The sequence below is a fragment of the Ascidia mentula genome, chromosome 9 (genome assembly GCF_947561715.1).
Source record: "Ascidia mentula chromosome 9, kaAscMent1.1, whole genome shotgun sequence".
NCBI classification, from domain to species: domain Eukaryota; kingdom Metazoa; phylum Chordata; class Ascidiacea; order Phlebobranchia; family Ascidiidae; genus Ascidia; species Ascidia mentula.
The window spans coordinates 10,854,636-10,880,423 of NC_138574.1; the positions used below are offsets into that span (position 1 = coordinate 10,854,636).

General features: G+C 37.9%; 6 protein-coding genes across 6 annotated transcripts; 3 read left to right on the forward strand and 3 right to left on the reverse strand.

The window, feature by feature from the left end:
- Nucleotides 1-5,215: 5,215 nt before the first annotated feature.
- Nucleotides 5,216-6,562, forward strand: LOC145913061 (uncharacterized). Its single transcript, XM_083000581.1, has 4 exons — nt 5,216-5,452; nt 5,526-5,718; nt 5,924-6,194; nt 6,351-6,562. Exons 1-4 carry the CDS (start codon nt 5,303-5,305, stop codon nt 6,430-6,432), a joined length of 696 nt encoding a protein of 231 aa, XP_082856707.1. The 5' UTR covers nt 5,216-5,302; the 3' UTR covers nt 6,433-6,562.
- Nucleotides 6,555-9,438, reverse strand: LOC145913060 (WD40 repeat-containing protein SMU1-like). Its single transcript, XM_083000580.1, has 10 exons — nt 9,312-9,438; nt 9,162-9,251; nt 8,705-8,977; nt 8,286-8,530; nt 7,918-8,086; nt 7,686-7,781; nt 7,444-7,602; nt 7,096-7,254; nt 6,913-7,020; nt 6,555-6,704 (listed from the first exon to the last, which is right to left on the reverse strand). The coding sequence occupies exons 1-10, from the start codon at nt 9,402-9,404 to the stop codon at nt 6,555-6,557; spliced, it is 1,542 nt and encodes a 513-aa protein (XP_082856706.1). The 5' UTR covers nt 9,405-9,438.
- Nucleotides 9,439-9,550: 112 nt separating this feature from the next.
- On the reverse strand, nt 9,551-11,206 carry LOC145913047 (E3 ubiquitin-protein ligase TRAIP-like). The gene has a single exon (XM_083000561.1). The coding sequence runs from the start codon at nt 11,120-11,122 to the stop codon at nt 9,662-9,664; it is 1,461 nt and encodes a 486-aa protein (XP_082856687.1). The 5' UTR covers nt 11,123-11,206; the 3' UTR covers nt 9,551-9,661.
- Nucleotides 11,207-11,630: 424 nt separating this feature from the next.
- Nucleotides 11,631-13,122, forward strand: LOC145913048 (peptide chain release factor 1-like, mitochondrial). The gene has a single exon (XM_083000562.1). The coding sequence runs from the start codon at nt 11,748-11,750 to the stop codon at nt 13,044-13,046; it is 1,299 nt and encodes a 432-aa protein (XP_082856688.1). The 5' UTR covers nt 11,631-11,747; the 3' UTR covers nt 13,047-13,122.
- An 81-nt stretch (nt 13,123-13,203) lies between these two features.
- Nucleotides 13,204-16,851, forward strand: LOC145914581 (uncharacterized). The gene is made up of 11 exons (XM_083002404.1): nt 13,204-13,379; nt 13,535-13,642; nt 13,892-14,058; nt 14,291-14,457; nt 14,738-14,827; nt 14,890-15,057; nt 15,277-15,431; nt 15,545-15,654; nt 15,738-15,839; nt 15,912-16,462; nt 16,568-16,851. Exons 1-11 carry the CDS (start codon nt 13,204-13,206, stop codon nt 16,739-16,741), a joined length of 1,968 nt encoding a protein of 655 aa, XP_082858530.1. The 3' UTR covers nt 16,742-16,851.
- A 136-nt stretch (nt 16,852-16,987) lies between these two features.
- Nucleotides 16,988-22,297, reverse strand: LOC145913045 (anaphase-promoting complex subunit 2-like). Its single transcript, XM_083000560.1, has 18 exons — nt 22,070-22,297; nt 21,843-21,937; nt 21,616-21,757; nt 21,328-21,500; nt 20,861-21,005; nt 20,481-20,625; nt 20,214-20,333; nt 19,923-20,040; nt 19,404-19,579; nt 19,248-19,339; nt 19,047-19,178; nt 18,921-18,989; nt 18,638-18,772; nt 18,427-18,556; nt 18,275-18,371; nt 17,874-18,057; nt 17,310-17,417; nt 16,988-17,225 (listed from the first exon to the last, which is right to left on the reverse strand). Exons 1-18 carry the CDS (start codon nt 22,178-22,180, stop codon nt 17,124-17,126), a joined length of 2,274 nt encoding a protein of 757 aa, XP_082856686.1. The 5' UTR covers nt 22,181-22,297; the 3' UTR covers nt 16,988-17,123.
- Nucleotides 22,298-25,788: the final 3,491 nt, after the last annotated feature.

Below are 25,788 nucleotides of genomic sequence, written 5' to 3' on the forward strand. Positions count from 1 at the left end.
AACTGGTATATTCCGGTGATTTCGGCCTGGAACCGGACATTTTTGTTTTGGCCCAAATCCGGAAAAACGGAAAGGGGTTAGCCTTGGTGTTTTTCCAAAAATCGAACGAAAATTCGACGTCTCGGATTCCGGTTGAAACCGGTTTGGAGGTTCGAGAGGCTGCTGAAACCGGCCCCAACCTGTTTGAAACTGGTATATTCCGGTCATATCGGCCTGGAACCGGACATTTTTGTTTTGGCCCAAATCCGGAAAAACGGAAAGGGGTTAGCCTTGGTGTTTTTCCGAAAATCGAACGAAAATTCGACGTCTCGGATTCCGGTTCAAACCGGTTTGGAGGTTTGAGAGGCTGCTGAAACCGGCCCCAACCTGTTTGAAACTGGTATATTCCGGTCATATCGGCCTGGAACCGGACATTTTTGTTTTGGCCCAAATCCGGAAAAACGGAAAGGGGTTAGCCTTGGTGTTTTTCCGAAAATCAAACGAAAATTCGACGTCTCGGATTCCGGTTTAAACCGGTTTGGAGGTTCGAGAGGCTGCTGAAACCGGCCCCAACCTGTTTGAAACTGGTATATTCCGGTCATATCGGCCTGGAACCGGACATTTTTGTTTTGGCCCAAATCCGGAAAAACGGAAAGGGGTTAGCCTTGGTGTTTTTCCGAAAATCGAACGAAAATTCGACGTCTCGGATTCCGGTTCAAACCGGTTTGGAGGTTCGAGAGGCTGTTGAAACCGGCCCCAACCTGTTTGAAACTGGTATATTCAGGTCATATCGGCCTGGAACCGGACATTTTTGTTTTGGCCCAAATCCGGAAAAACGGAAAGGGGTTAGCCTTGGTGTTTTTCCGAAAATCGAACGAAAATTCGACGTCTCGGATTCCGGTTCAAACCGGTTTGGAGGTTCGAGAGGCTGCTGAAACCGGCCCCAACCTGTTTGAAACTGGTATATTCCGGTCATATCGGCCTGGAACCGGACATTTTTGTTTTGGCCCAAATCCGGAAAAACGGAAAGGGGTTAGCCTTGGTGTTTTTCCGAAAATCAAACGAAAATTCGACGTCTCGGATTCCGGTTGAAACCGGTTTGGAGGTTCGAGAGGCTGTTGAAACCGGCCCCAACCTGTTTGAAACTGGTATATTCCGGTCATATCGGCCTGGAACCGGACATTTTTGTTTTGGCCCAAATCCGGAAAAACGGAAAGGGGTTAGCCTTGGTGTTTTTCCAAAAATCGAACGAAAATTCGACGTCTCGGATTCCGGTTGAAACCGGTTTGGAGGTTCGAGAGGCTGCTGAAACCGGCCCCAACCTGTTTGAAACTGGTATATTCCGTCATATCGGCCTGGAACCGGACATTTTTGTTTTGGCCCAAATCCGGAAAAACGGAAAGGGGTTAGCCTTGGTGTTTTTCCGAAAATCGAACGAAAATTCGACGTCTCGGATTCCGGTTCAAACCGGTTTGGAGGTTTGAGAGGCTGCTGAAACCGGCCCCAACCTGTTTGAAACTGGTATATTCCGGTCATATCGGCCTGGAACCGGACATTTTTGTTTTGGCCCAAATCCGGAAAAACGGAAAGGGGTTAGCCTTGGTGTTTTTCCGAAAATCAAACGAAAATTCGACGTCTCGGATTCCGGTGTAAACCGGTTTGGAAGTTCGAGAGGCTGCTGAAACCGGCCCCAACCTGTTTGAAACTGGTATATTCCGGTCATATCGGCCTGGAACCGGACATTTTTGTTTTGGCCCAAATCCGGAAAAACGGAAAGGGGTTAGCCTTGGTGTTTTTCCGAAAATCGAACGAAAATTCGACGTCTCGGATTCCGGTTCAAACCGGTTTGGAGGTTCGAGAGGCTGTTGAAACCGGCCCCAACCTGTTTGAAACTGGTATATTCAGGTCATATCGGCCTGGAACCGGACATTTTTGTTTTGGCCCAAATCCGGAAAAACGGAAAGGGGTTAGCCTTGGTGTTTTTCCGAAAATCGAACGAAAATTCGACGTCTCGGATTCCGGTTCAAACCGGTTTGGAGGTTCGAGAGGCTGCTGAAACCGGCCCCAACCTGTTTGAAACTGGTATATTCCGGTCATATCGGCCTGGAACCGGACATTTTTGTTTTGGCCCAAATCCGGAAAAACGGAAGGGGTTAGCCTTGGTGTTTTTCCGAATATCGAACGAAAATTCGACGTCTCGGATTCCGGTTCAAACCGGTTTGGAGGTTCGAGAGGCTGCTGAAACCGGCCCCAACCTGTTTGAAACTGGTATATTCCGGTCATATCGGCCTGGAACCGGACATTTTTGTTTTGGCCCAAATCCGGAAAAACGGAAAGGGGTTAGCCTTGGTGTTTTTCCGAAAATCAAACGAAAATTCGACGTCTCGGATTCCGGTTGAAACCGGTTTGGAGGTTCGAGAGGCTGTTGAAACCGGCCCCAACCTGTTTGAAACTGGTATATTCCGGTCATATCGGCCTGGAACCGGACATTTTTGTTTTGGCCCAAATCCGGAAAAACGGAAAGGGGTTAGCCTTGGTGTTTTTCCGAAAATCGAACGAAAATTCGACGTCTCGGATTCCGGTTCAAACCGGTTTGGAGGTTCGAGAGGCTGTTGAAACCGGCCCCAACCTGTTTGAAACTGGTATATTCCGGTCATATCGGCCTGGAACCGGACATTTTTGTTTTGGCCCAAATCCGGAAAAACGGAAAGGGGTTAGCCTTGGTGTTTTTCCAAAAATCGAACGAAAATTCGACGTCTCGGATTCCGGTTGAAACCGGTTTGGAGGTTCATTTATGTTTATTGAAGGACTGCTTACAATCGTGTAATCATGGTTTATTGCTGATGTACTTTTGTTCTTTTAACCATAGTATCATAGTATACTCTTATGGTAGTCCAACTCCCATTGTTTCATTGTGACGTTTTGGATTCGTTACGCTTGAGCACTTCGGTACGCTGGTGCGTTGTTTGATGGAAAAAGCCTGTTTACAGGAGTGTAAAACTTGGTTATTCCGTAAGTTTTAAGCGGTATTAACATAGAAGCTGTCTCAATTGCATATGTGCTCGCGCAGGACGGTCTATACATACACGGACAGTTGGCTTAACGGGATCTTGCGCCGACGCAAGCTAGAAAACATGTCTTAGCACATTTTTGCACGTGCTGGTCATAACTGTGGCAACGCTGTTTTGTATTTCATCCCGAAAGACCAGAATATTGCTGTTTATTTCTGAAGAATTCGTTCCCATGTTCTGTTTTGGTCAGTTTACAACGAAAAGAAAGCAGTTGAGTTAAAGGACACATTTGGTAAAAAATCAACAGCACTATAACAATTAACGCTAATGTGTTTTTGAAGATGTAACCAAATTATTGCAACATACTTCTATAGCCCATGTAAGGAGTGTGGTGATGTGTAGTAAGTTGGAAATGTCTAGCTTTGGTTAAAATTTAAAACTGCATTGTTTGTCAGACAGTTTTTCATGCATGCATTTATTTGCAAATCTTTGTTAAAAAAGTTTGTTAGCACCAATTACAACAGCCCAATTGTTTCATACTACATTTTTCAAACTGGAAAATTGAAAAGAGCATATGCACCTTAAAAATAACATTTTTTTACCAAACCACCTAAATTTCTGCCAATATATTAGATGTTCTTAACTAACACAAGATTGAATAGTTTAACATTTTGTTTTCTGCTGTTGAATAGTAACAAAGTGACCTTAATGTGTCAATTCAACAAGATAAACATAAAATGTTTCATGAGCCAGTGTATTTTGTTGGGATGTTTTTGTTCATTTAAATTTATGTAACAATGCTGTGCAATCACTGTAATGTGTGTTGAATAAAACTTTAAAAATGTCTTTGAAGATAATAAAGTGGATGACAGTACAACAATGCAATTTAATGAGGAAAGGCATTTGCACAAACAAAACATCATTTGTACAATTTGTAGGTCATAAACCAACGTCTATTATTTTTTTGTGCACTATTTAACAAAAGGGTAAAAATCACAACATGTTTGATTAGGATTTGTTTATTAATATAATGTACATGTAATATGCAAAAAAATATACATAATAAAATAATGCAATACAAATCTACAGGAAAATATCAAGCCTCTTTTGTAGGGTGCGTTTCTACCATTTAAAACAACTTTCTGCAATTTTATGTATTGGGTCATTGGTAAATCAAATCCCCACAAAAAGTATTTTTTGTCTCTTTAACTAAGCAAACTTTTTTCAGCAAATTAAAAAAATGTTGTAATAACTACATAGTAACAAAATATGAAAATCAAAGGCAGTTAAAACTTCATAGCCTTTCATGCAACAATACAAATAAATACTGCGGAACCACTGGATAGCACAGATTGCCACATTTTAGTCAAAGAATATCTTTAAAATCCTAAATCTGGAAACATGCACAAATTCCACCCTCTAGTCTACTTAGGCCAGTACATTTTCCATAGATTAATTTCATATCATGGCGGTATTCCGGGAAAAGCTAAAAGAATTGTGTAAGCTGCATAAAGATGACCACTGTTTTTACCTATAAGGCCTCATCAGTGCAGCTGGTGTGATTATCAGACGACTTTGCCAAACAAACAGCCAAGCAGAGACTTCCACTTTGTTGTGACAACCACCTTCATCCGTTGGGCACCTAACTAGGTACAAAACTAAAAGAGTTACCAACATTTTTGCTAAATTCTCCAAGTTGCAAAATAGGAAAGGTTTTCCTTATATATAAAATATGTTGCTCATTATCCTGAATCCATCATGATACGCTGTATGATGTTATATATTTTCTTTTTGAAGATTGGCCAATTTTCATGTAATGCTCATCAGCTTGAACCACAGAGTTAAGAAGAACTCAATTTGTTCGAAGGAACTTACTTTTCATTAGAGTTTTAATTCATATTCTCTTGTCAAGCAGGTTCGTTTGCCGTACAGTATAAGAAACAAGTTCAACAGATTAGTTAGGACACCGTTTAGTCAATTTTGTTTTTCGGAAAATAATGTCAAGATCATATTCGTAAGCTTATTTGTCCGAAACACGCGTATTTTACTAATTAGTGTAACTTTTCCTACGTTTACTGCACAACATTGGCATTAAACCAGCATACGCAGTAGTCGTTTTGGCGGTTCTGTGCCGAAGTGCTCATGCGTGACGGAGACAATGGAAAGTCGGAGTTGGACTACCATAAGAGTATACTATGATAGTATACTATGTTTTAACAGTAGTTTTCTATGTCACATTTCTTGCGTGACGAGAACGTAAACAGAGCGGCATGGTTTTGGGCATTACGTTGAGTTTGTTGTAAAGTTAACAAATGGGTAAGATAAATAGAAATAAAACCTCAAGAGTTCATCAAAAGTCAAGTTACATAAGGGACCGCAATGAATTAGTGTCAACAAAAACTGCATTTGCTTACAATGAAGAACAGAAAAAGGAGAATGCGGATGAAAAACAATTTTCGTCGGTATGTTCTTCAGTTCATGCATTTTTATATTACTTTGCGCCACATCAAATGATAAATCTACTATTTATGGCAGATGCCCGAAATTTCTTTGGAAAATAATCCGTTCAGTGGATTGAGCATCGATATTGAAAAAGTTATCACCCAAAATCTGCCAAATGAAGCTGCCATCGACAAAAACATCGTAACTGAAGAGAAGGAAGTCAAACAGAAAACAAGCCTGAAAAAGAAGGACAAGATGAAACATCGAAAGGAAGAATTTTTAAAAAGTGAGTCTTACCTAAACATGTTTGTTGTATTTCTCTGTAAACATCGTCACATCGATATCCACAATTTTCCATTAGTTTTTTCATTACATGTTTGGTGTTTTAAAGCAGCAAAAAGTGTTTTAAAGCAGCAAAAAGTATTTGAATGTTAATGGACTGTAGAGTTAACTGGACCAGTAAAACATGTTTATACCTGATGTGTTTTTAGAGCTTAGTGCTTCGTATGCTGCCGAGGCACAGAGAAAGAAGAAGAAAGCAAGGTCCCAAGTCCCCGTTGTGGGTGATATGATTCAACTTAAAGAAGCCCTACCCAAATTTTCAAAAAAGCTGACTGAAACAGACGCAACTGACATCAATAAAAATGTGGTACCCAAAGCCACTGTAAAGTCATCAAATGATAAGAAAAGTTCCATTTCAAAAAGCAAACAGCCAATTTCTAAACCAAAAAAAATGAAGCAAAGAAAAAAGCGACAATTGGAGTAAGTTACTTTGTTTGATATTTTGACTTTGTGTGAATTTATTGCAATAACAGAACGATCAAATGCAGCACTGAAAGGAATAAAACTATCCAATTGTTAACTTATGTTATGTGCAAAAGGGCAATTTTTAACCGAGACCTTATTTATTTCATTTAGATTATTGGAAATTCAAAAGTTTCAAGACCTGGTTAAAAGTGGTGGCACCAAAACTATCAACCTGCAAGTACTGAACAGCTGACATTCACATTTCCCACCAAAATGTTGAAGCTACTACACCTCAAACATCCAACAATTGGCGCGGGATTCAGTTTAATAAAAACATTGATAAAAATGGAGCGACAGTATGTTCACAAATGATTTTCAAGGCTTCCAGAGACGGAGGAGGCCATCTTCCGAATAAGTGGCAATAAGATTGTTGTGTGGATGGTGAGTGATGCCAATGACATCACCGTCATGAACTGTGAGGGTTCTTTCAAGCTTTCCAGTGGTGGTTGAAAAACAATAGAGCACCTAATAACATTGTACAGTGATTTTGACAGCATGTGATGATAGTTGACACCTCAAGTTATCATGACAATCCTTATTTCTGGGCGTTTGTGTTATTGGAGTAGGATATTAAGCAGAATATAGAGTAACTAAACTGCATGCAATTTGTTTTCTTTAGAAAAAAGGTTTGAAACAAGTAAAATTTTATTGATTATAGCACAGCCTAGATCACCTTGTCCTCCCCAACACAGTAAATCCAATCACCCCTGGGAGATACTGTAGCACACACAAAATCACCTCCCTCTCGTTTTCCAGAACTGAATGTTCTCACAATTTGACCCTGTCACAATTGCAAACATGTTAGGAACAAGTCATAAACTATATTATATTGGCAACTATTGGCAGTTTTGTTTACCTGCATGTTCATGATTGCTACAAAGTTTGAACGATTGCACACAACAAAATGCTCCTGATTTTTGGCAAGCAAGTGTACACTGTTGACTGTTACATCTTGTTGGCCAGCACCCAGTGACTTGAATGTGTTTGCACACTCAGTTGTTTTCACATTCCACACCTAAAAAGATTGGATTTTGTGAAAGTATGATTCTACTGAAATCATTGGGCGTCAATGAGGGTAGTTGCATTTAGTAGAATGATATAAACCAAAAAGTCATGCCTTTGTAATTCATTGGAACCCATAAAGCTATTATCAGGGTTAGTTTCTCGTTATGAGCAGTATGTCAACTATTAAAAGGTAAACTACCTTCACATTTCCATCTGAAGAGGCACTGATAATATGGTGACCATCTTGAACAAAGACAGCCTCATTCACAAATGAAGTGTGACCTCTCATTTCTTTCAAAGTTTTGCCAGACTTCAAACCATGAATTCTGATAGTGTGATCAAACGAGGTACTGAGCACCTTCGCATAATTAAAAAACATTGCTAAAATGATTTTATTTTGTTATCGATAAAGTAAAGTACTCATTGTGTAGTTGTTATTACCTGGCTTCCATCTCTGGAAAAGGATACTGTTGTGACTCCCTTTGTGTGAGCTTTTTCAAATCGACGAAGACATTGACCTGTGGTGGTCTTCCAGACCTTGAAAGTTACAAAAATAATAAATTTAAAACCACAACAATTTAAGGCTAAAATGTGGCAACAAAAAATTTGGTTTCCGATAATTCTATTTTTACCGATATTTTTGCCTACTTTAATATGACTAGTGTTCTTTTACCTTGATTTTCCCTTCTTGGTCACCGCTGGCGAGCATTTCACTGTCACGGCTAAACCCAAGACATAATACAGCATCATCCATCATCATAAACTTATCTTGAGCTTGGAAACTTAAATCTTTACGGATTTTTCCAGTGACAAAGTTCCAAACCTCAATAAATCCATCAACACTGAAAAGAAACATCATAATTCTCACAGACTACTTGAAGCGTGAAATGTTTATTTATTTGTTCGGCCATATGTTGTGGCACCATCTGAAGTACTGGTGCATGTAATAACCAACCTTAAATTTAGTTTAGCAAGCAAAATGAGCTTACCAGCAGACAACTCTGATTTTTTCTCAAACACAAAGTTTATACTAATACCCACCTTCCTGTTACCAAATACTGGCCATCAGGGGAAAACCTCGCACACTCCACATGGGATTTTTGACCAAATTTGATTGTTTTGCTGATTTGTGTCGGATACCTTTCGTCCTCTTCCTCACGAATGGTTGCCGCTTTGCCACGGAACAAATCGATTGTGGTACCGGGAGGAAGGAGACCCTGATGTTGTTGCCATTTTAGAGATTGACCAAGAAGGGCCATCAGACGAGAAGGGGGAACAACGCTTACCTGAAAAAAACATAGGTTTTCTATGAAGTTCTGTTTTTTTGCTATTAATGTGTTTAAACATGGAATCAAGTTAGTATTGATTTTCTGATGTTTGTAAAGAGGAAAAAAAACTTTTGTCACTTCTAGATTATTGTTATTTTGCTTGTCTAGTTTGAACAAATGCAGAAAATTTACTTCTTTGGACAATGAGTGGGCAATTGCAACTCTACGTTTTTCCTTAGTTGAACCATCTGGGTAGGCTTCTCTCGGGTCAAAATATGACCTAGCAAGCAGATTTTCTAGGTGGACATATCTGTCTGGTTGTGCATGCTTTAATGCTGTCATCGGATCTGTCTGGCGCAGCAACGATCTAGCTGCCCCAAGCTCCCTCAATTCAATTAGCTCCAGCACTATTTGTTCATACAGGTCCACTAATGCTTTGTCCGGCAGCTTGAGGGACTGTATCGCCTGATCACATACAAAAGGTTTAGTCGTCGCAGATGATCATATAAAATTGATTCCACATGGTAGTATGCACTGATAACAATTTATCAGCAAAGAAATGATTACCATAGCTTGTGTCATGGTAATGTGCATTTATTTAAAGTCATAACATATTAATAAAGCAACTTAATAACTGGTGATTCCATACCTGCAGTACAGTGTCCCAGTGACCATTGTTAATGTCAGACACAAATCCATCCACACTGTCTACTGTGTTGAGAGAAACGGTGGACTCTTCCTAGTAAATGAAAATCAGGTATTGCATGTGTTTTTAAAAGGAAGTCATTCCCAATGTTACCTGTAATGTTGTGAGTGTCCTCATGAGATTGCTTTCTTTAAGATACTGCTCAATCAAGCGAATGACATCAGCTGATTCTATTTCCAAGGTCATATTGTTTTATGTTTTTCAAATACTTTCAACAGCTGAAAATACATATATTTAACAAATAAGAATTGTTGAAAATTATACAGTTTCAGCCACTTGTCAATTTACACTATGCATAGAAAAGTTACATAGGATAAATGTAAAAAGACTTAGAAAAAATAAAGTTATTGCCACAATTCATGTGCCTGATAACCCAAAGAGCAATGAGAAAAGGTTAATATTATATATAAAACAAAGATAAACTAAACCACAAAAAAATGACATCACTTTGGGCCTGTTCTTTTTAATCTGTTGAATTTGTCTTTAGAAAAATTAGATGACGGCACTTTAAAGTTTGTTGTATTAACACTGGAAAATTTCAATGCAGAAGTTGAAGGTAGCTGTTTTCTGGCTTGATTTGAGTTCAACAATGTCATCTTTTTGTGGCCTCCAAGTCCATCATATGTGTTTGCTGATCCAGCCGCAGCCTTGTTTTTGATGAGTTTATTTCTTTGCACGGAGGCAAAATTGCTGTTGCTTAGTCCAGAACGTGCAAGTGCAGGTTTAGTTTTAACATTGGTATCTGATGCAGCAAACTTAATTCCCATTTGCTTGCAGTGCTTCCTCATTTTGTTGGTAGCCGGGCTGTCAGTAACCACTAAAATGTTTTCTTGATCATTTATAGGTGATTTTTCTGTGGGACTCGGTGAGTTATCAAAGAGTGTTTCCTCTTCATTAAATGATGTACTCAAACGAGGCTTTTTCATCAAAATTGGTTCTCCAAGGTTAGCACCCCGCTTTAAATTATTCCCGGTTGAAACCCCTGATACAGGAGTCAAGAACTCCGGAGCAGGGCTCTCAGCTATGAGTCTGTGCACTGCTGATGATTTTGTATCTGATGGGGAGGCAATTGCATTTTGCAATGCTTTAATCTTACGTTTCAGACTGCTATTTTCGCTTGTAAGGCTGTCTTCACTTTTTTGCATGTTACTTACAGTTGTTTCAAGCCCTTCAATAATAGACATCTTGTGCAAAAGCATTTCCTCTTTCCGGTGCACATCTCGTCTCAGTTTTGCAAGCTCCTGACTTGCTTTGTCTTTTGAATGCTTGACAGTTTCGAACTCTTGCTTCAGTGACACACAGACCAAGGCAAGTTGCCTGATCTCAGGGGAACCACCTGAGCCACTTGTGTACTGACTGATCATGTCATCAACATCGGACTTCCGCCCATTCAATACAATCTCAACACGCTCTAGGAGTTTTAGGCGTGATCGCAGTTCTTTCACTTTTTCTTTGGCAAGTCTTGCCTCTTGGACTTCGGTCTTCATAACCTCCATGTCACTCTTGAACAATTGTAAGGTGTTTCGCTCCTTCTGAAGTTCTTTCTTAATTTTTTTAGTTGATGCTGCAAGACTGTCTTTGCTTTCCTCCATGGCTTTTAGATTCTCTTTCAACTGACGATTTTCGGATTTAAGAGTGCTCAAATTGCTCTCGGCCTCATTTAGTTGATTTTTCATTTCATACGGATCTAACATATCGCTAGTTTCATCAGAAAAGTTGAAATACACCTTCTCGATAATCTGCTTTTGAGTGGTCCTTGTTCGGCATTGTGGACATGTTTTTTGATGCCTGATCCATTCGGCAAGGCAGTTGGCATGAAAAACATGTCCGCAGTTGGTCACACTAATATCCTTTTCCTTGTCAAAGTAGTCCGTACATATGATACAAGTTCCCTTTATAGGCATATTGCACAGTAATTTATCGCATGTCAAACGACATCTGAAAACCCAAAACTTATTTGCATCTCAACACTCGGCAGCGGCTTTTTATTTGTATCATTTCGTAAAGGCGCCTGGAGTGAAAACGCCGGAGAACATTAAATCAACCGTGACACAAGCCGTATAAAATTTTCATTAAAAATTTCAAATGGCCGAAAAAGCCATTTAAATTTTTTAAGGTATTATGCATACCTGATATATTTTGTAGAAGAATATATGTATTTCAAACATCAATTGTTATCAATAAACATCAGATTATGTGATATGGACATTTACAACTAAATAGCAACAAACACAATAATTTTTCCTTTTATGCTTTTATCATAATTCCACTTTCCCACTTGCAAAACATAAAAACACTTTTCAAAAAATTAAAGCCTTTTTAAAAATGAGTGTGATTTCTTTGTGTGCATGCCGTAGAGGCGTAGACACGTGAGAATTTATGTTTACAAATCAAATTGTCGCGTTTCGTTGATGAGGTAGTCGAATTATTATGTTGTGAACACCTTTTGTCGTATAGATAGAAAATCACGCTGCTTAATAATTAAGTAAAAAGCACCTGATACCTCGTGTTTCCAATGGGTGCTTCCTAATGTTGTGCAAACTATTATTTGAAAGATTGGCCAAAAATCGATTCGGTCAGGTTTTGTTTTGCCCTTACCGAAGGAGATGTGCCGAATCAAATTTATTTTTAAGGCCAGTTGTGTGTAAAACACTTGGCATTCGTTATGGCTCAACTGTATCTTTAAGGGAAGAGTTTACAGAGTATCTAACTTTCCTCAAGTCCCTACTTAGCAACAAGGCAACACACGAAAGTTTCAACAACGCTAGCCATTTTCCCAAAATGCTTTTAGAAGAGCTCGGGGGTCCTACCAGAGACAGTTATAAGCGACTAAATGAAATTGTGGCGATTAGTGAAATCCTCTTCGAAAAGCAGGCAGATATAGTAGAATTAGAGACATTTGCTAAAAGTGAAGAGATTGACGAAGAAATGATGAAGCAGCTTCAATCAGAAGAAGAAACACTTAAAGAAGATATAAAAGAGCTTTACAATTCCATTACAGACCTACTGGTCCAAGATCAAGAATTAGAAGAATGTGAAGGTGCCATTGTTGAAATAATCCCAGGTGTTGGGGGAGCAGAAGCAATGATTTTTGCCAGAGACCTGTTTCATATGTACCAAAGTTTTTGTGAGCGGAATGATTTCGATTGGCAAGTTGTAGGATTTCAGCCCCATGAAATGGGTGGAATTTATAATGCTAGTGCTTTTGTATCCTCTCGTGAATGTTATAGGTTGATGCGATATGAAGCTGGGACACACAGAGTTCAACGGGTTCCTGAAACAAGCAAAGGCAGAATACACACCAGTACTGCCACAGTTGCAGTTTTGCCCAAACATACATTGGTGTTGGGCGAAATCGAAAAAAAGGACTTAGAAATATCGTTTTCCAGGTCAAGCGGCCCTGGAGGCCAATCTGTCAACAAGTCTGATTCTGCTGCACAAGTCAACCATAAACCATCAGGTCTTAGCGTGCGATGTGAGTCTACGAGGCATCAACAGGAAAATTTAAGATTGGCAATCGAGGAGATTACACAAAAACTGCACAATAAACTTCGTACTGCAAAATTGGCCAAAGACACATCAGCTCGTAGCAAGCAGATCAAAAGTCGTGAAAGATCGGACAAAATTCGCACATACAATGTTATGCAAGATCGAGTCACTGATCATAGAGTTGGCTGTAATATGCATGGTGTTCAAAACGTTTTGGCTGGTGGGCCCCAGTTGTTGGACTTGTTTAACACTTTGGATGAGAATTACATAAATGAGACAAAAATGGCTGTTTTAAAAGGTCTGCTTGATGAATACAAGACATTTGTTAAAAAGACATAGGCTGTTTAAGTTGTTTGCCTTCTAATATATTTATTTTTAAACATTTAGGATTCTTTGAAACACCTGTGTGATTATATGTCTATGTTTTGATGTTTTATCATGCATAATGTATCAGGTGTGAATATGTAAACTTTTTTATTTTTGTAAAAGATACAATATGACTGTTGAAACCTTAGTTGAGCAGCCAAAAACTGCATTACTTTCTGGGTCAGTGGAGGCAAAGTTTGCCCAACGCTTGGCTGCAAATGAAAAGAAACAGAGGGACCGTGCATTAAAAAAGCTACGACAGTACCTAATAGCAAGATCATCCAAGTCAGATGGAGGATTTGTTCGGTAGGTCTTTGTTACCAAAACAGTAAAATACTATTAAAAAATCGTATATACTCTTATATTTCTGAATGTAAAAGATACTGGTTTGAAAATAGTGTAAGCTATTTTGTATTCTGTACACAATAACATATATATATGTACCAAATTTACTCTTTTAGGGATGATCTCGTCAAAATCTGGAAAGGATTGTTTTACTGCGTGTGGATGTCAGACAAGCCACTTATTCAAGAGGAACTAGCCAAAGAAATTGCAGCAGTGTTGCCACAGTAAAATTACTTTTTCTCATGTGTTCAAATATCAGTTCTTGTACAAAACTGTTAATATTCATAAGATGTGTTTTTGTCTAGATTAAGTTTCAGCCTAAAAGATAAGATATATACTAGTAAAACTATAAATGTCATAGTATGTTACTTCCACAAGTATAATTGTGCTTGAGCATGATTCCAAATTACAAAACCATACTACAACATTAAAGGTCAATGATGTAATGTTTTGATATCTACGTGTCACTACAGGCTTCGAAACATCAAGACGTGTATGATGTATTTTGAAACATTTTTGGAGACAATGCACCGAGAATGGCAGGGGATTGACCGCCTTCGCATGGATAAGTTCTTCCTTCTTTGCCGTTTCATGTTACAAAGCTTGTTTAAGTGTCTCAAAGAAAACCAGTGGGAACAAGGTAGTTTACTGTTATAATACATTATACATACATAGTGTGTGGACTTAAATAACATTAAATTTAGCATTTTAAAATATCTTTAAGATAGTTTTTGCATAAAGTTAATGATTGTGTAACTTACTCACATTGTGTTATGAAATGCCATTTTTTACTGTTTTTATGTTTGGCGCATTAAACAAAAACACCCTCATAACACCTGCCTTGCCAAATGCTTTACATTCCTGTGTTTCAGGTTTAACTGATTGGGCAGTGGGTGTGATAAAGAATGGGCCATTTAGCCCACTTGCACCAGGACCAAGCAAGACAACTGGTCCACCTTTGGGTTTACGCTATCACTTTATTGATGTATATCTGGATGAACTTTCATCTGTAACTGATGAAAATCTGACATCAAAAGAGGTTTGCTTTTAATAGTTTGTTATGGTTGTTTCCATACCAATGTTTAAAAATTAATCTTTGGATTGTGGTATTATATACATGTTTTTTGTTTATAACCCAGTTTTATAATTCATTAAAACTAGTGAAATGTAATTTTTTTAAAAAAATCTGGGTTTTGTCGGTTTTTGCAGGGGTTATTTTTATTCCAGTCTGAAACTAAAACAGGCCTACTTGTTTCAGCACATAAAAATTTTGGTAAAAAATTAAACGAAGTAAGTGTACAAAAGTTAATGATTTTTAGGTGATTTTGTTGTTGACACCTCTTGCACAGTTGGTCTGCAGGACACCTGTCAAAGATTTGAGAAACAAAGCTATGGAAAAAATCTTCCAGGTTATTTTTTGTGCATATATCCATTTTGTGCTGTTTTGTCTCAATTTGTTTTCTATAAACAGGAAATTATTGACCAATCAGAACCAGCTCAAAAGTTAATTCATGAAGTGAATGAGTTGGAAGAGAATGAAATACAAAAACCCTCATTGCCATTTGATTATACTTTAATCGCTGATTTATTATTTGAAACTGCAAACAATGAAATGACACTGGCCCGCAACCGAAAAAAGGTAAATAGTCAATAATCAAGATTACTGTACATACTTTTTTTGCTTTAGCAATATATAGAAGTCAAACCATTTTTTTTTGCTCAAAAGACTGCTACACATATGAACAATAAACATATAAGTAAAACGGCACTGCTAACTGACTATAACTAAGCCAGATGTTACAGTAATAACATTTCCTGTGTTTTAGTAAATGAAAAGGCGGTAAACCTACTTTTTTAGGTGTATGCCATGGTGAAAAAATTACGAGGCATTGCAGAGGGCCAAATGCCTCTGGATGATTTACCAGATATTTTGCCTGATGAAGATTATAATTCTCAACAACTAGAAGAAAGTATACGAAAAAATCTAGAGTCGGAACTTAACGAGGAGCACAGGTAACAGCATTCTACATAATTGTACATGTTTACATTTTATTGAGGCCAATTAAATTCGCATGGGGGTGAAGCTCTTTTTGATGCACAAATATGTCTTTTAATACTGTGTGCAGTACTGGAAAAATGGAAAAGAAACAACACAATAAAACTAAAAAGAAGAAGAAAAGTCCTGTTGATGATTCAATTTGTGAGGCCGATATAATGGACAGTGCATTTTCAGCAGGTAAGTTTTGCAAAATAAATTATCTATTGTATGTATTAAAAAATGTCTTACATTTCTGTTGTGACATGGTTTCTTATATGCAGATACCACAATTGCTAAACCCAACAAAAATACATGTGAAGTTAAAAAGAAGGCCAAACAGATTGCAAAAAATAAAAACTCTGCCAGTCAAGCATCTGAATCAGGTTCAGATATGGAAGCTATCATCATTGGAAGTGCTTCTGATTTAAATGAAAGTGTTTTTGAATCATCTGCAGTTGACAGCACTGTTTTGGAACTAAACGAAGGGTCAAAAATCAAGAATCCATCCATAAAAACAGGCAAAAAGAAGAAAAAATGTAGTACTGACATAATGGACACTTCAAAGAACATTGCATTGCAGTCAAAGCAACCATTGCTAAATCAAACAAAATCTGGAAAAAAACGAAAATCTTTGGTGGAATCACCGAAACTGTCAAAAAAACAAAAACTCCTTCAGTTGCTAAATGATAACAAAGCTGAAAATCCTGACATTAAACCCAGTGCGATTGAACAAAACAAAAGTGTACATGATGCAAACACGGTTGAAAAGAAATCGAATCTTGATCAAAAGCAAGACGAAACTTCTCCAAACACTGAAGAAAGTTCATTTGCAGCTTTTGTAACATCACCACCAAAGCCTGTTACATCATCATTTCTTCGTGTTGCATCGTCGAAAGTTGCTCGTAAACAAAAGAAAACTACTTCTTCGGTTGCTGCCAAGCGGAAGAGTCTTCCAGCAGACATACATTCAGCAAAACGGGTCTCATTTGAAATGTCAAAAATCCAGGCAAGTGTTTACATAAAGATCCACTGCATATATATGTAAACCTTTTTATTTGCAAGTTATTTGACATAAAAATAATGCTTCTAAAATATCTATTGTGTACCATAGGTGAAACCCTTTTGCAAAAATGACAAATCGTCTGCAGTCAGCCCTTCCCCCTCATCTGTTGCATTTGACCCAAACAAGACACCAGATTTCGGGCTCCTTAAACAGAAAAAAACAAAACCCTCTTCCGTCCAGAAGAGTTTGAGTTCAAGAAAGAGTGCTGCCGATTTTTTCTAATGGTTGTGCAAATAAAATCTTTTACGGCACTTTTTGTGTAGTGTTATACGTATTGTAACGTTGTTACTTTCAAACAAGATGCAAAATGTGGGTAAAAATAAAAAAAATACTTTTTTTGCCAGTAGGACAGTTTTCTCAAATATTACATACCTGACAGCAACAATATTTTCATTAAATTTTTGTCTGCCCTTGTTTTTTTAGAATATATCATGTTACATTTGCACATTGACAGATCTAATCAACATGAACTTTATCGCACAAAAGTGTATTGACAACTTCAAATAAATGCTTGCCAATGGGCGTATTCAGTAAGAGTGCCATGGAGAAATGCGACATTAGAAAAAGTGAAATACAAAGAAAAACAAAATTGCAAAGTCTGGTTTCACGTTGAATCTCGCACCAGTTTGTATTTGCCTTGCTCCACTGTTAGAAAACCACTCTGCACTTTTCTGTTGAGCAAATTGCGCAGCTGGTCGTTGGCAATCTGAAAGCAGATTGAAAAGTTGTGTTGTTTAATGTAAACACACCAAATATAAAATTGACGTTGGAGATTTTTCTTGGTAACAACCTGCATGTCAGCATCATGCATAGCAAACATCTGGAGCATCTTGTGAATTCTATCCAAAGGTAAGGATTCAAAGTTTTTCAACATTCCCTGCACATAATTCCAGAATATCTATAACAACATGCAACAATTGATTGACCACTTATATAAAACACAAATTTTGCAGCCATTTTTGCACAAACAGGAAAATTTACATTTTAAACAAACAAAATAAAATTACTATTCATCCCTTTTAATTAGTTTGCAAAAATGAAAACCTGTGTTATCTTGCTTGATAAATGTCTGCCAAATGGTGCAACTAATTGTAGCATTTCAAACCAATAACTTATGTTGTTGATTTTTGATAAAGGGAGTAATACATGCAGCTTGCATAAACCTATAGTAGTACATAGGATTGGCCGTTTTATTGCAACAAACACATATATACATCATTAAAAAATGTCTGTTGTACCACAATGAAGTACACTGGCTCTGTGTCAACTAAATCATTTAAAAGTGGTATATTGGCAAAAATAAATACAAGATGCCATAACACAGCATCCTGCCCCCTGAATAGGGATTGCATACCTGCTCATCTTTTTCACGCTTCTCCTTTTCTGCATCGGAGTTTATTCCATCCTCATCCTCTTCATCTTCACATGCAGCGGGTCCTCTTCCCCCAGTGGAAATAGGCAACGAGGATCCAGATGCGGAGTCAGGAGGTGGCCTTTCACTCAGTTCCACCACCGTGTATGTGTCTGCCTTTGTTTCCCTTAAAAATAAATACGAAAAATTTAGTTCTAAATTTTTGATTGCTATCAAAACTCATCATGTCTGTGGGGCTGTATCACATTTCTCAGAGAAAAGTTGTAATAGTCATGAACGACTTATTAGGTTTTATTATTTTTAAGTTCTTAAACAACGAATTATCAAGTCCTAGTATCCTACATATGAAACTGTTAAACATATCCATACACTGAACTGCTTACCTTATAACACCTTGCTGTATCCAGAATCCCATTCTTCTTTTCAAGACAGTAGGTTGAATTTTAAGTTTGTCACTCAGGTCAGTTAGTGTCCATTCATCTGAAAATAAAAGCTCTTTGTTAGTTTACTCCACATAATGTTGGTTAATCCTTACCCTGTTCTTGAAAGTGACATATTATGGCCGCCTGCACTGGTTGAACACGAAGGTTAATGCTCCTGTGTTCAAATTCCAAATCTAGGTCAACAAGTCCAACTCCTGTCATGCATTTCAGTGTTCTTGAAGCCTGAAAAGGATGATAACATCGATTATTTCCTAGTAATTAGTGTAAAGCCAACAGAAAGTACGCTGGTTTGAACACACATACCTTTAGACTTTCAAAACCCTTGAAAAAGGAACCCAGGGCATCTGAGATGTTTTTGGGCATCTCAAACTCCTGATTTGGAATGTCAGGCCAAAATTGTGATGATACAATTATAGGTCTTACATCCACTGGTGGATGCTAAAAGTGTTAACACACAGTGAACAATTGAAATAGGAAACACACCAAACCGACATATACTATTATGCATTGGAAAACACAAAAACATTACTAATTATTGTAATTGGCATCCAGCTTCCAATAATTGACCGGTGGTGAAGAAAATTACCTCTTTATTTTCTTTTTTCTCAAACTCATCTTTGACATATAAATTGATTCTTTTGCTGTCCGCTACATCCTGATGCATAAAGACATTTTAGAAGATGAAAGACAATGTATAAAGTACCAAGTGTACCTTGAGCATAACTTCACATTTATTCATGTCATCTTCCCCAAATCTCATTTTCAGCAACTCCAAGTTGCGAATTTCAGCTGACTCATTTTTTTCCGTGTACCAAGTTTGCAATAAGCGCTTACTCAGCAATTTCTAAAATAATTTAATCTTATGAGCAAAACTTTTATTTTTACCAAAAAGTAGCAACCAATGTACACCCACCTGGTATTCTTTGATAAATTTTTCTTTGCTTCCGTACATTCTTATAAATAGTGTTACAATGTCTGAAGTCCTGGAGGACTTGTCCACCTTATCTACATAAAGAATATAAAATAAAATACATGGACCACAGGCAATGCCTGCAGCAAGCATGTTTACTTGGATCAGCTTCTCTTGGGTCAGGAAGCCAGTCTTCAGGATTTTTTGTGGCACTTTCATTGCACGATAGACCATCATTAGGTTCCTGACGCTTGGCTAATTCAGCAGCGAGATCGTTGCTTCCATCGTCGCCAAGTAGGCCTTGCATGATCATTCGAACTGCATCCTCCCTTTGTCTGTGTTAGTTTGACCAACATGTTTGAGCACACTTTACTCAAATTTTATCAGGGGACACGAAAATGTGGCTCACGGGCCGAAAGAAAAAATTAGTGTTTACACCGCATTGTCAGATAAATCTAGTCTTTATTTTGTAATTCACTATATTTTTAGGCACATTTGTTAACTGTTTGGTGACCTCTGAACCTTATTCATAGAATAATTAAATGTAGCAGTCTTAACTCTCTATATTTTTCCATGCCATTAAAATTAGTTTATCCAGGTATTCCGGGATCCAGGTTTGAATATTAGGGTCTTTACAATTAAATTAAAAAAAAACACTTTCAACATGGATTTACTTACGTTAGGTACGTTGTGCAAGGCTCCAAAACCATCTCCATCATAACTCCAGTTGGGTCAAGTTCTCTAAGTGCCTTCACCGCACTTATATACACAGAAATAATATTCTGAGTGCTAACACCTAGAATCAAGCACATTATAGCTTTAGGCAGAAATATTTCATGCTCTTGTATTGTATCTTTATTATACACAGTAATAACAGATAATCACAATGGTTTTACACATAAACGTCGGGAACATATGGAAACTGTGTGCAACTTTTAACAGCATGTTACACAAGTAAATGCAACAAACCTGGGTGTAATACCCGGTTTTTGAAATCATTCTTCAAGCTTTCAATCAAACGGGGTCGTAGCTGTGTGTATTGCAAACAAATTCGCAAATCACTCAGTACTGGAGAACTTTCTGGAAAGTCTAAAAACACATGTTTATTTTTAAAAGGTTATTAGAACTCTGTTACATTTACGTTCTGGCAAATAAGAATGGTAAGCAAAAATTGTATATTTGAATCACACCAGTTTTGAATCAAAACAACATTACAAGAATCTCTGTTCCATTAACCTGTTATTATATTGAGCATCTCACTGATTCTGAGTTTAGTGTATGAGGTATAAACAAAATGCAACAATGTCTGTCTCCAAGTCTTTTGATTATAATTGCTCTGGAAAATGCTGTCCAACCAAGTCATAACATGGCTCTGTAACCACTGAACAAAAACAGTATTTTTAGAATCATGTCATACTGCTTTGTAAAATAATGATCTTCGCACAAGGTATCCTATGACCTTGGATGAATACGGAGAAAATGAAAGCAAGGGCACTAATATGCAAAATATAAAAATTTCGATGTAGAATCTTGAGTTTTAAGATCACATGCTTCACATATTTATTGGCCACCACCAAAGCGTTTTAGGAGTTTGCAATTCAAGGCATACATCTTACATTTTCAAGTTGTCCATTTGATTCCCCAACCCAACCTTGTTCAAACTCTCTACTGCAGGTTTTTACTATGTATCGGTCGATTTCAGTCTCCAGCATCGACATCATTGGGAGTTCACAAAACTTATGCATTAAGTCCAATGCTGGCCTGTGATATTGCAGAAAAGATTGACTACATGGTGTTTTTATGCATGCATGTAGGTTAACATTTTATGGGTTAATTAATTTCACCAATTTTACATAAAATGCAAATCCATTATATGCAAAAATAAGTTGCTGCTGTATAAGGTTTTTTAATGTATGGTTTTATGTTCTTGGTAAACTAAACTCATAATTGACACAACCACTGTTGGGATGTTCCAAAATAAGATTTTTTGACTAATAAACAAACAATTGACTAATAAACAAAAGAACCTAAAGATCTTATTTCTGTGCAGGCACCTTTATAGTTACATTAACTCTGTACTTACAACCAAACATGAACCATATTGAGAAATGGAGCCATTACAGTTTGAGCAAAAGTTGAAACACTCATGGTTTCTTTGCTGTCTTTCCACTGCAAAAGTATTTCTTCTGTACCACTATCTCCACGAGCATCTGTATCCATGCTAACATTCGAATGTTCTTTTTGCCAAATGCCAAACTGAAAAAATGATTAAATGAACAATTTGATTTCTAGAATGAGTGGTGTCAGTCTCAGGCCTCTAACATTTGTAGTTATTGGCATTTCACAAATATGGAAAAAAAATTATGGGTACCTGAAAGCAGTAAGTGTATAGCTTTGGAAATTTTCCATGAAATGCTTCAGGTATTTCCCATGTAAGACAAGCCTGTAAAACCTCTCTGATGTCATTTTTAAGCTTTTCTGGATCTTCCCGAGCATTCGCATATTCCAAAAACCTGGGACATAAAAGTCAATAAAAATAACACACAGAATTCTATAGATTTGACCTCTTTGATTTATGTACATATATACAGGAGTTACCAATTTATGGATGAATAAAGTTGATGCACTGCAGAGAGCAGACTTTCACAGGAATCTTTTGACAATTCATCCACAAACTGTGCAAGTGCACTTTTCTGTAAAGCAAATGCTTTTACATTGGACAACACCAAGCCAGTAAAAAAACGCACACTTCTGTTATGCTAAAAATTATCAGGCCCACAGAATCATTTACAAAGGTTACAGTATCGCATTGTTTCATTACGAACCTGCAACTTTCGCCTGGTGTGAAACAGGACGAGGTCTTCGAAGAACTCCAAGGTATCAGTTTGTTTCATCGCCCTAATAAGGTAATTGGGGTCCTCTGGAAGCTCATTCATGACTGGGCAATTTGTTGAGTTATAACTTTTAAGGAATCCACATAGTTATGACGTTGCGACGTGGTTAAATGCAGTTAACCGATGTTTTTGATAATCCTGTCAACTTGTCAACCCGCCATAAACCAAACTTTAAGAAGTAGGGGGATTCCCTAACCTTTTGACCTCAGAATAGTCACAAAACGAAAGGGAAAGCTACAATTTTTCAAAACACATATGAACTTTGTGAACTTTCGCAATAGCTTGGGTTAAAAAAATAACACAAAACCCGAAATTTCAGTTTCAAACTTAAGAAAGCCTGAAATTATTTAAAACTTCATCAAAGGGTCGTTCACGCAGACGGCGATAATGCCCAAATGCGCCAGTTACGTTTTGGATATTTACACGCAGGGGCGGCCCTTGGCACAAATGACCTGTTGAACCAAATCGGGCCCAGCGGACTCTGTAATTTAACTTGAAACCCTTCAAAAAGCGTCAAATCGAATTATGTAGGCTGTGAAAAATACAGGGCCGCATTCTTGTTTCTACGCAGGCCCGGGCATTTCTACGAAAGGCCCTGATTACACAAGTCTGCATAGATAAGCCTGCTTCACCCATTTAAATGATTGTCCGTTAGACGGCGTGCTTGAGCCCGACAAAGGATTTTAGGTAACAGTTTCGTAAATAACATGGAAGTTCTATTAATCACCACACGCACGTATCCGCACTGAGGCCATTATTATGGGCAAGAAGTTTCTGTGCATGACGAAAGCGACTGTCACGTGGAACTAATGTCTATTATATGAGTCGTAAATGTGTAGAAATGCAAGTACTCCTCGTGTTTATTTATTTGTGATAACTCATAATTGGTGAGAAATTTAATAGCAAAACGCGAAATCATGTAATATGACCGTAGATAAGGATAGCTATAATGTTTCAGAATGAAAAGCTGTTTAATTGACCCTATTTCGTTGAGCAGATTTGAGACGGAAGAAACAAAACGAGTAGACTTAAATGATAGTCAGTTTGCAGATCAAAAGAATTATCAACAACATAAATAACAAACAAACAACCCGCAGCAATTTAGTCACATCGACAGCATGTCACTAACTTATAAATAGCGTGCGAAAGCCTGATGCTGAAAAGTAAATTTGATTAACGAAGCAGTTACCCTGTGTATTGGCGCAACGATCAAAGAGAAATTTTGGTTTTAAAGGCCGACTGCAGCTCGATTCCCAGGCTTCCAACAGTATGACGTCATTGGTCTCCGACTCGGCGGAACAAGGTCTGCGGAAAATGGCATTGGGAATTCGCCTAATATAGCTCCTTGCTGGGAGATTTAAGTTCGCGAAATGTAATAAATGTCTGAGAATTTGCTGCTATATATTGTCAGTTTGCGGAGATAGCTGAGATAATTTTTAGGGTACTTTATGTTGTTAGTGTTTGTGGAAAGATGATATTTTTGTGAAACTTTTACCTTGGGAGAATTGTCCCAAAATGCAGAAACGATTATTTGAGATTATATTCTGCAGTGTGACCAAATGACTCGTCCACTTACGTCACATTTTTGCGCTGTAACGATGAACTGTGATTCACCATTAAGCATTATTTCCTGGCGCGGTGCAACGAACGCTTGTTCCATACCTTGTCGGATTCTGGCATTTCCGACTAGCGGTCCAGGTCCAAATTAAGTTCCTGTGCATCGAATGAGACGCAGTGAAAAACAAGCGGCGAGGGCATGTTTGGCTACACGTGTTAAGCTAACCAAAAACACGTTGTCCCTTTGGGAAAGTTCGGATTTGACAGCGATCGTTTGAGCGGATGTTTTGTAGGCCGAAGTTAGGTTGCTGTTAGAAATGCGTTGTAGATACTTACGATGTGAAAAAAGGTAGACACAAAGTACGCAAAAAAAGTCATCGAAAGTTTTTGGCAGTGGCTAATGTGCTTTGTTTCGAAAACTTATAAAGTGAAAAAAAGTTGCAAGACGCTAATGGCAACTTCTCAAAAGCGACAAAACCAGAAAGGACCCTTAGAGACTTTGTTACATGCCTATAACTTCCGAATAGAAGGCGTCCAAAAACGTAAATGGGACGGAAAAAAGTAACGGCGTGATTTGTTTTCAAATTTTCGAGTGCGACGTCTCAAATGGTTTGAAAGTTTTGAGTCACACGCGCCGACTGATAAAGATAAGGAATGGTTTCCTGGGCAGTTTTCCACATCGTTTCCTGGCACAAGATCCGATGCCAAAGCCAAATGTGGTAAAAACGTCTTTGAAATGTGGCGAAAATTGTAATCTTCTATATCATAGTAAAACAATGGATTTCTTGGAAGTAAGCGCAGTCTTAAAGTAAAGCTATATGAGCCAACGAAAACAAAACGCAGGATACAGGTTTCTTCAAACGGAAACCTATATGACATTATGTTGGCATATGCCTAACATGCCAGAGGTTTTGGATGCTTTGTTGTTAGTGTCTAAGTCCAGTCAGTCCATATAGGTTTCACGGTTTAAGAGGTTGATTGGAGTTATTTAGATTTACCATTTAAAACAACACGTGTTCAAAATTTTTGTTTTCAGTTCTTTGCGTTTCGGCACAGTTGCTCATAATGAAGCGAACGCTCTGTTGCTACATTGTAAGCATAAAATTATTGGTAAAACTTGAACATCAGCAGAGTGGCCCTTAGTTATGCTTTAATAAAATGCAAAGATTTCTCTCGCATTACTATAAGCACAAAAAAGGCCAGCAGAAGCAAAGGAAACTATTGAAACTTGACTCCGGTGGCAATGTATTACCGGAGCATGCTGGGTGCATGTTGAGTCTTGCGCGAAAGGTTGGTGCTTTAGAAATGAAGATCGTTGTGATTATCAAGCACTATAACGCCATGATGATACAGTTACAAAATACAGACATTGAGCTTGCCTGTTATTAATTAGTGTGGGGGATCGTCTGAGGTTTTAGTGTGGCTAATCTGGGAAAGCGACAGCCTTTTCATATTACCACAAACACGGCTTTGTTTATTGTTGGCTACAGAGTATGCTACAATTGTTTAGATATATTGATGAACGACATTAAAGACAGATAGTTTGACACAGTATGGAAGTGCAATTAGGCAGGCAGGACGGAGTTAAACACAAAAAACATGTAAGAGCAGGGGGTGTTGAACATATTTTGTGCTGTTGACTGTTTTACCCGTACCTAGACGTTATTGCTGATAATAATGATGCAAACGGTAATTTTTTTTTTTTTATTTGTTGCACTGCGACCTCGGGTATAAATGTTGTGTTGGGTGGCACCATAATAAGCGTATCTTGCAAAAAAACTTCTAGGGCGTGGCGGGGGGACAGTATGGAAAATATATCACTAACAAGGAAATAAAAGCAGTGGAGATTAATTTGATTATGTCATATATGGGTGACGTCGAGACCTTTGTTGGGCACCGGGGTCAAAAGCGTCAGTTTCCCTTTCCATTTCGACAAAGATTGAAGGAAGAGGCCTGCGATCGCTGGAGAGGAACAGCGAAAATAAACCGTTTATGGTTGTGGGGGTTGCAGGCGAGTTGTTTACGCGCAACGAGGGCAGCAATGACTGAACTTGTATAGGCTTTCGTCTGGATAGAGTATAAGGGTCAAGAAG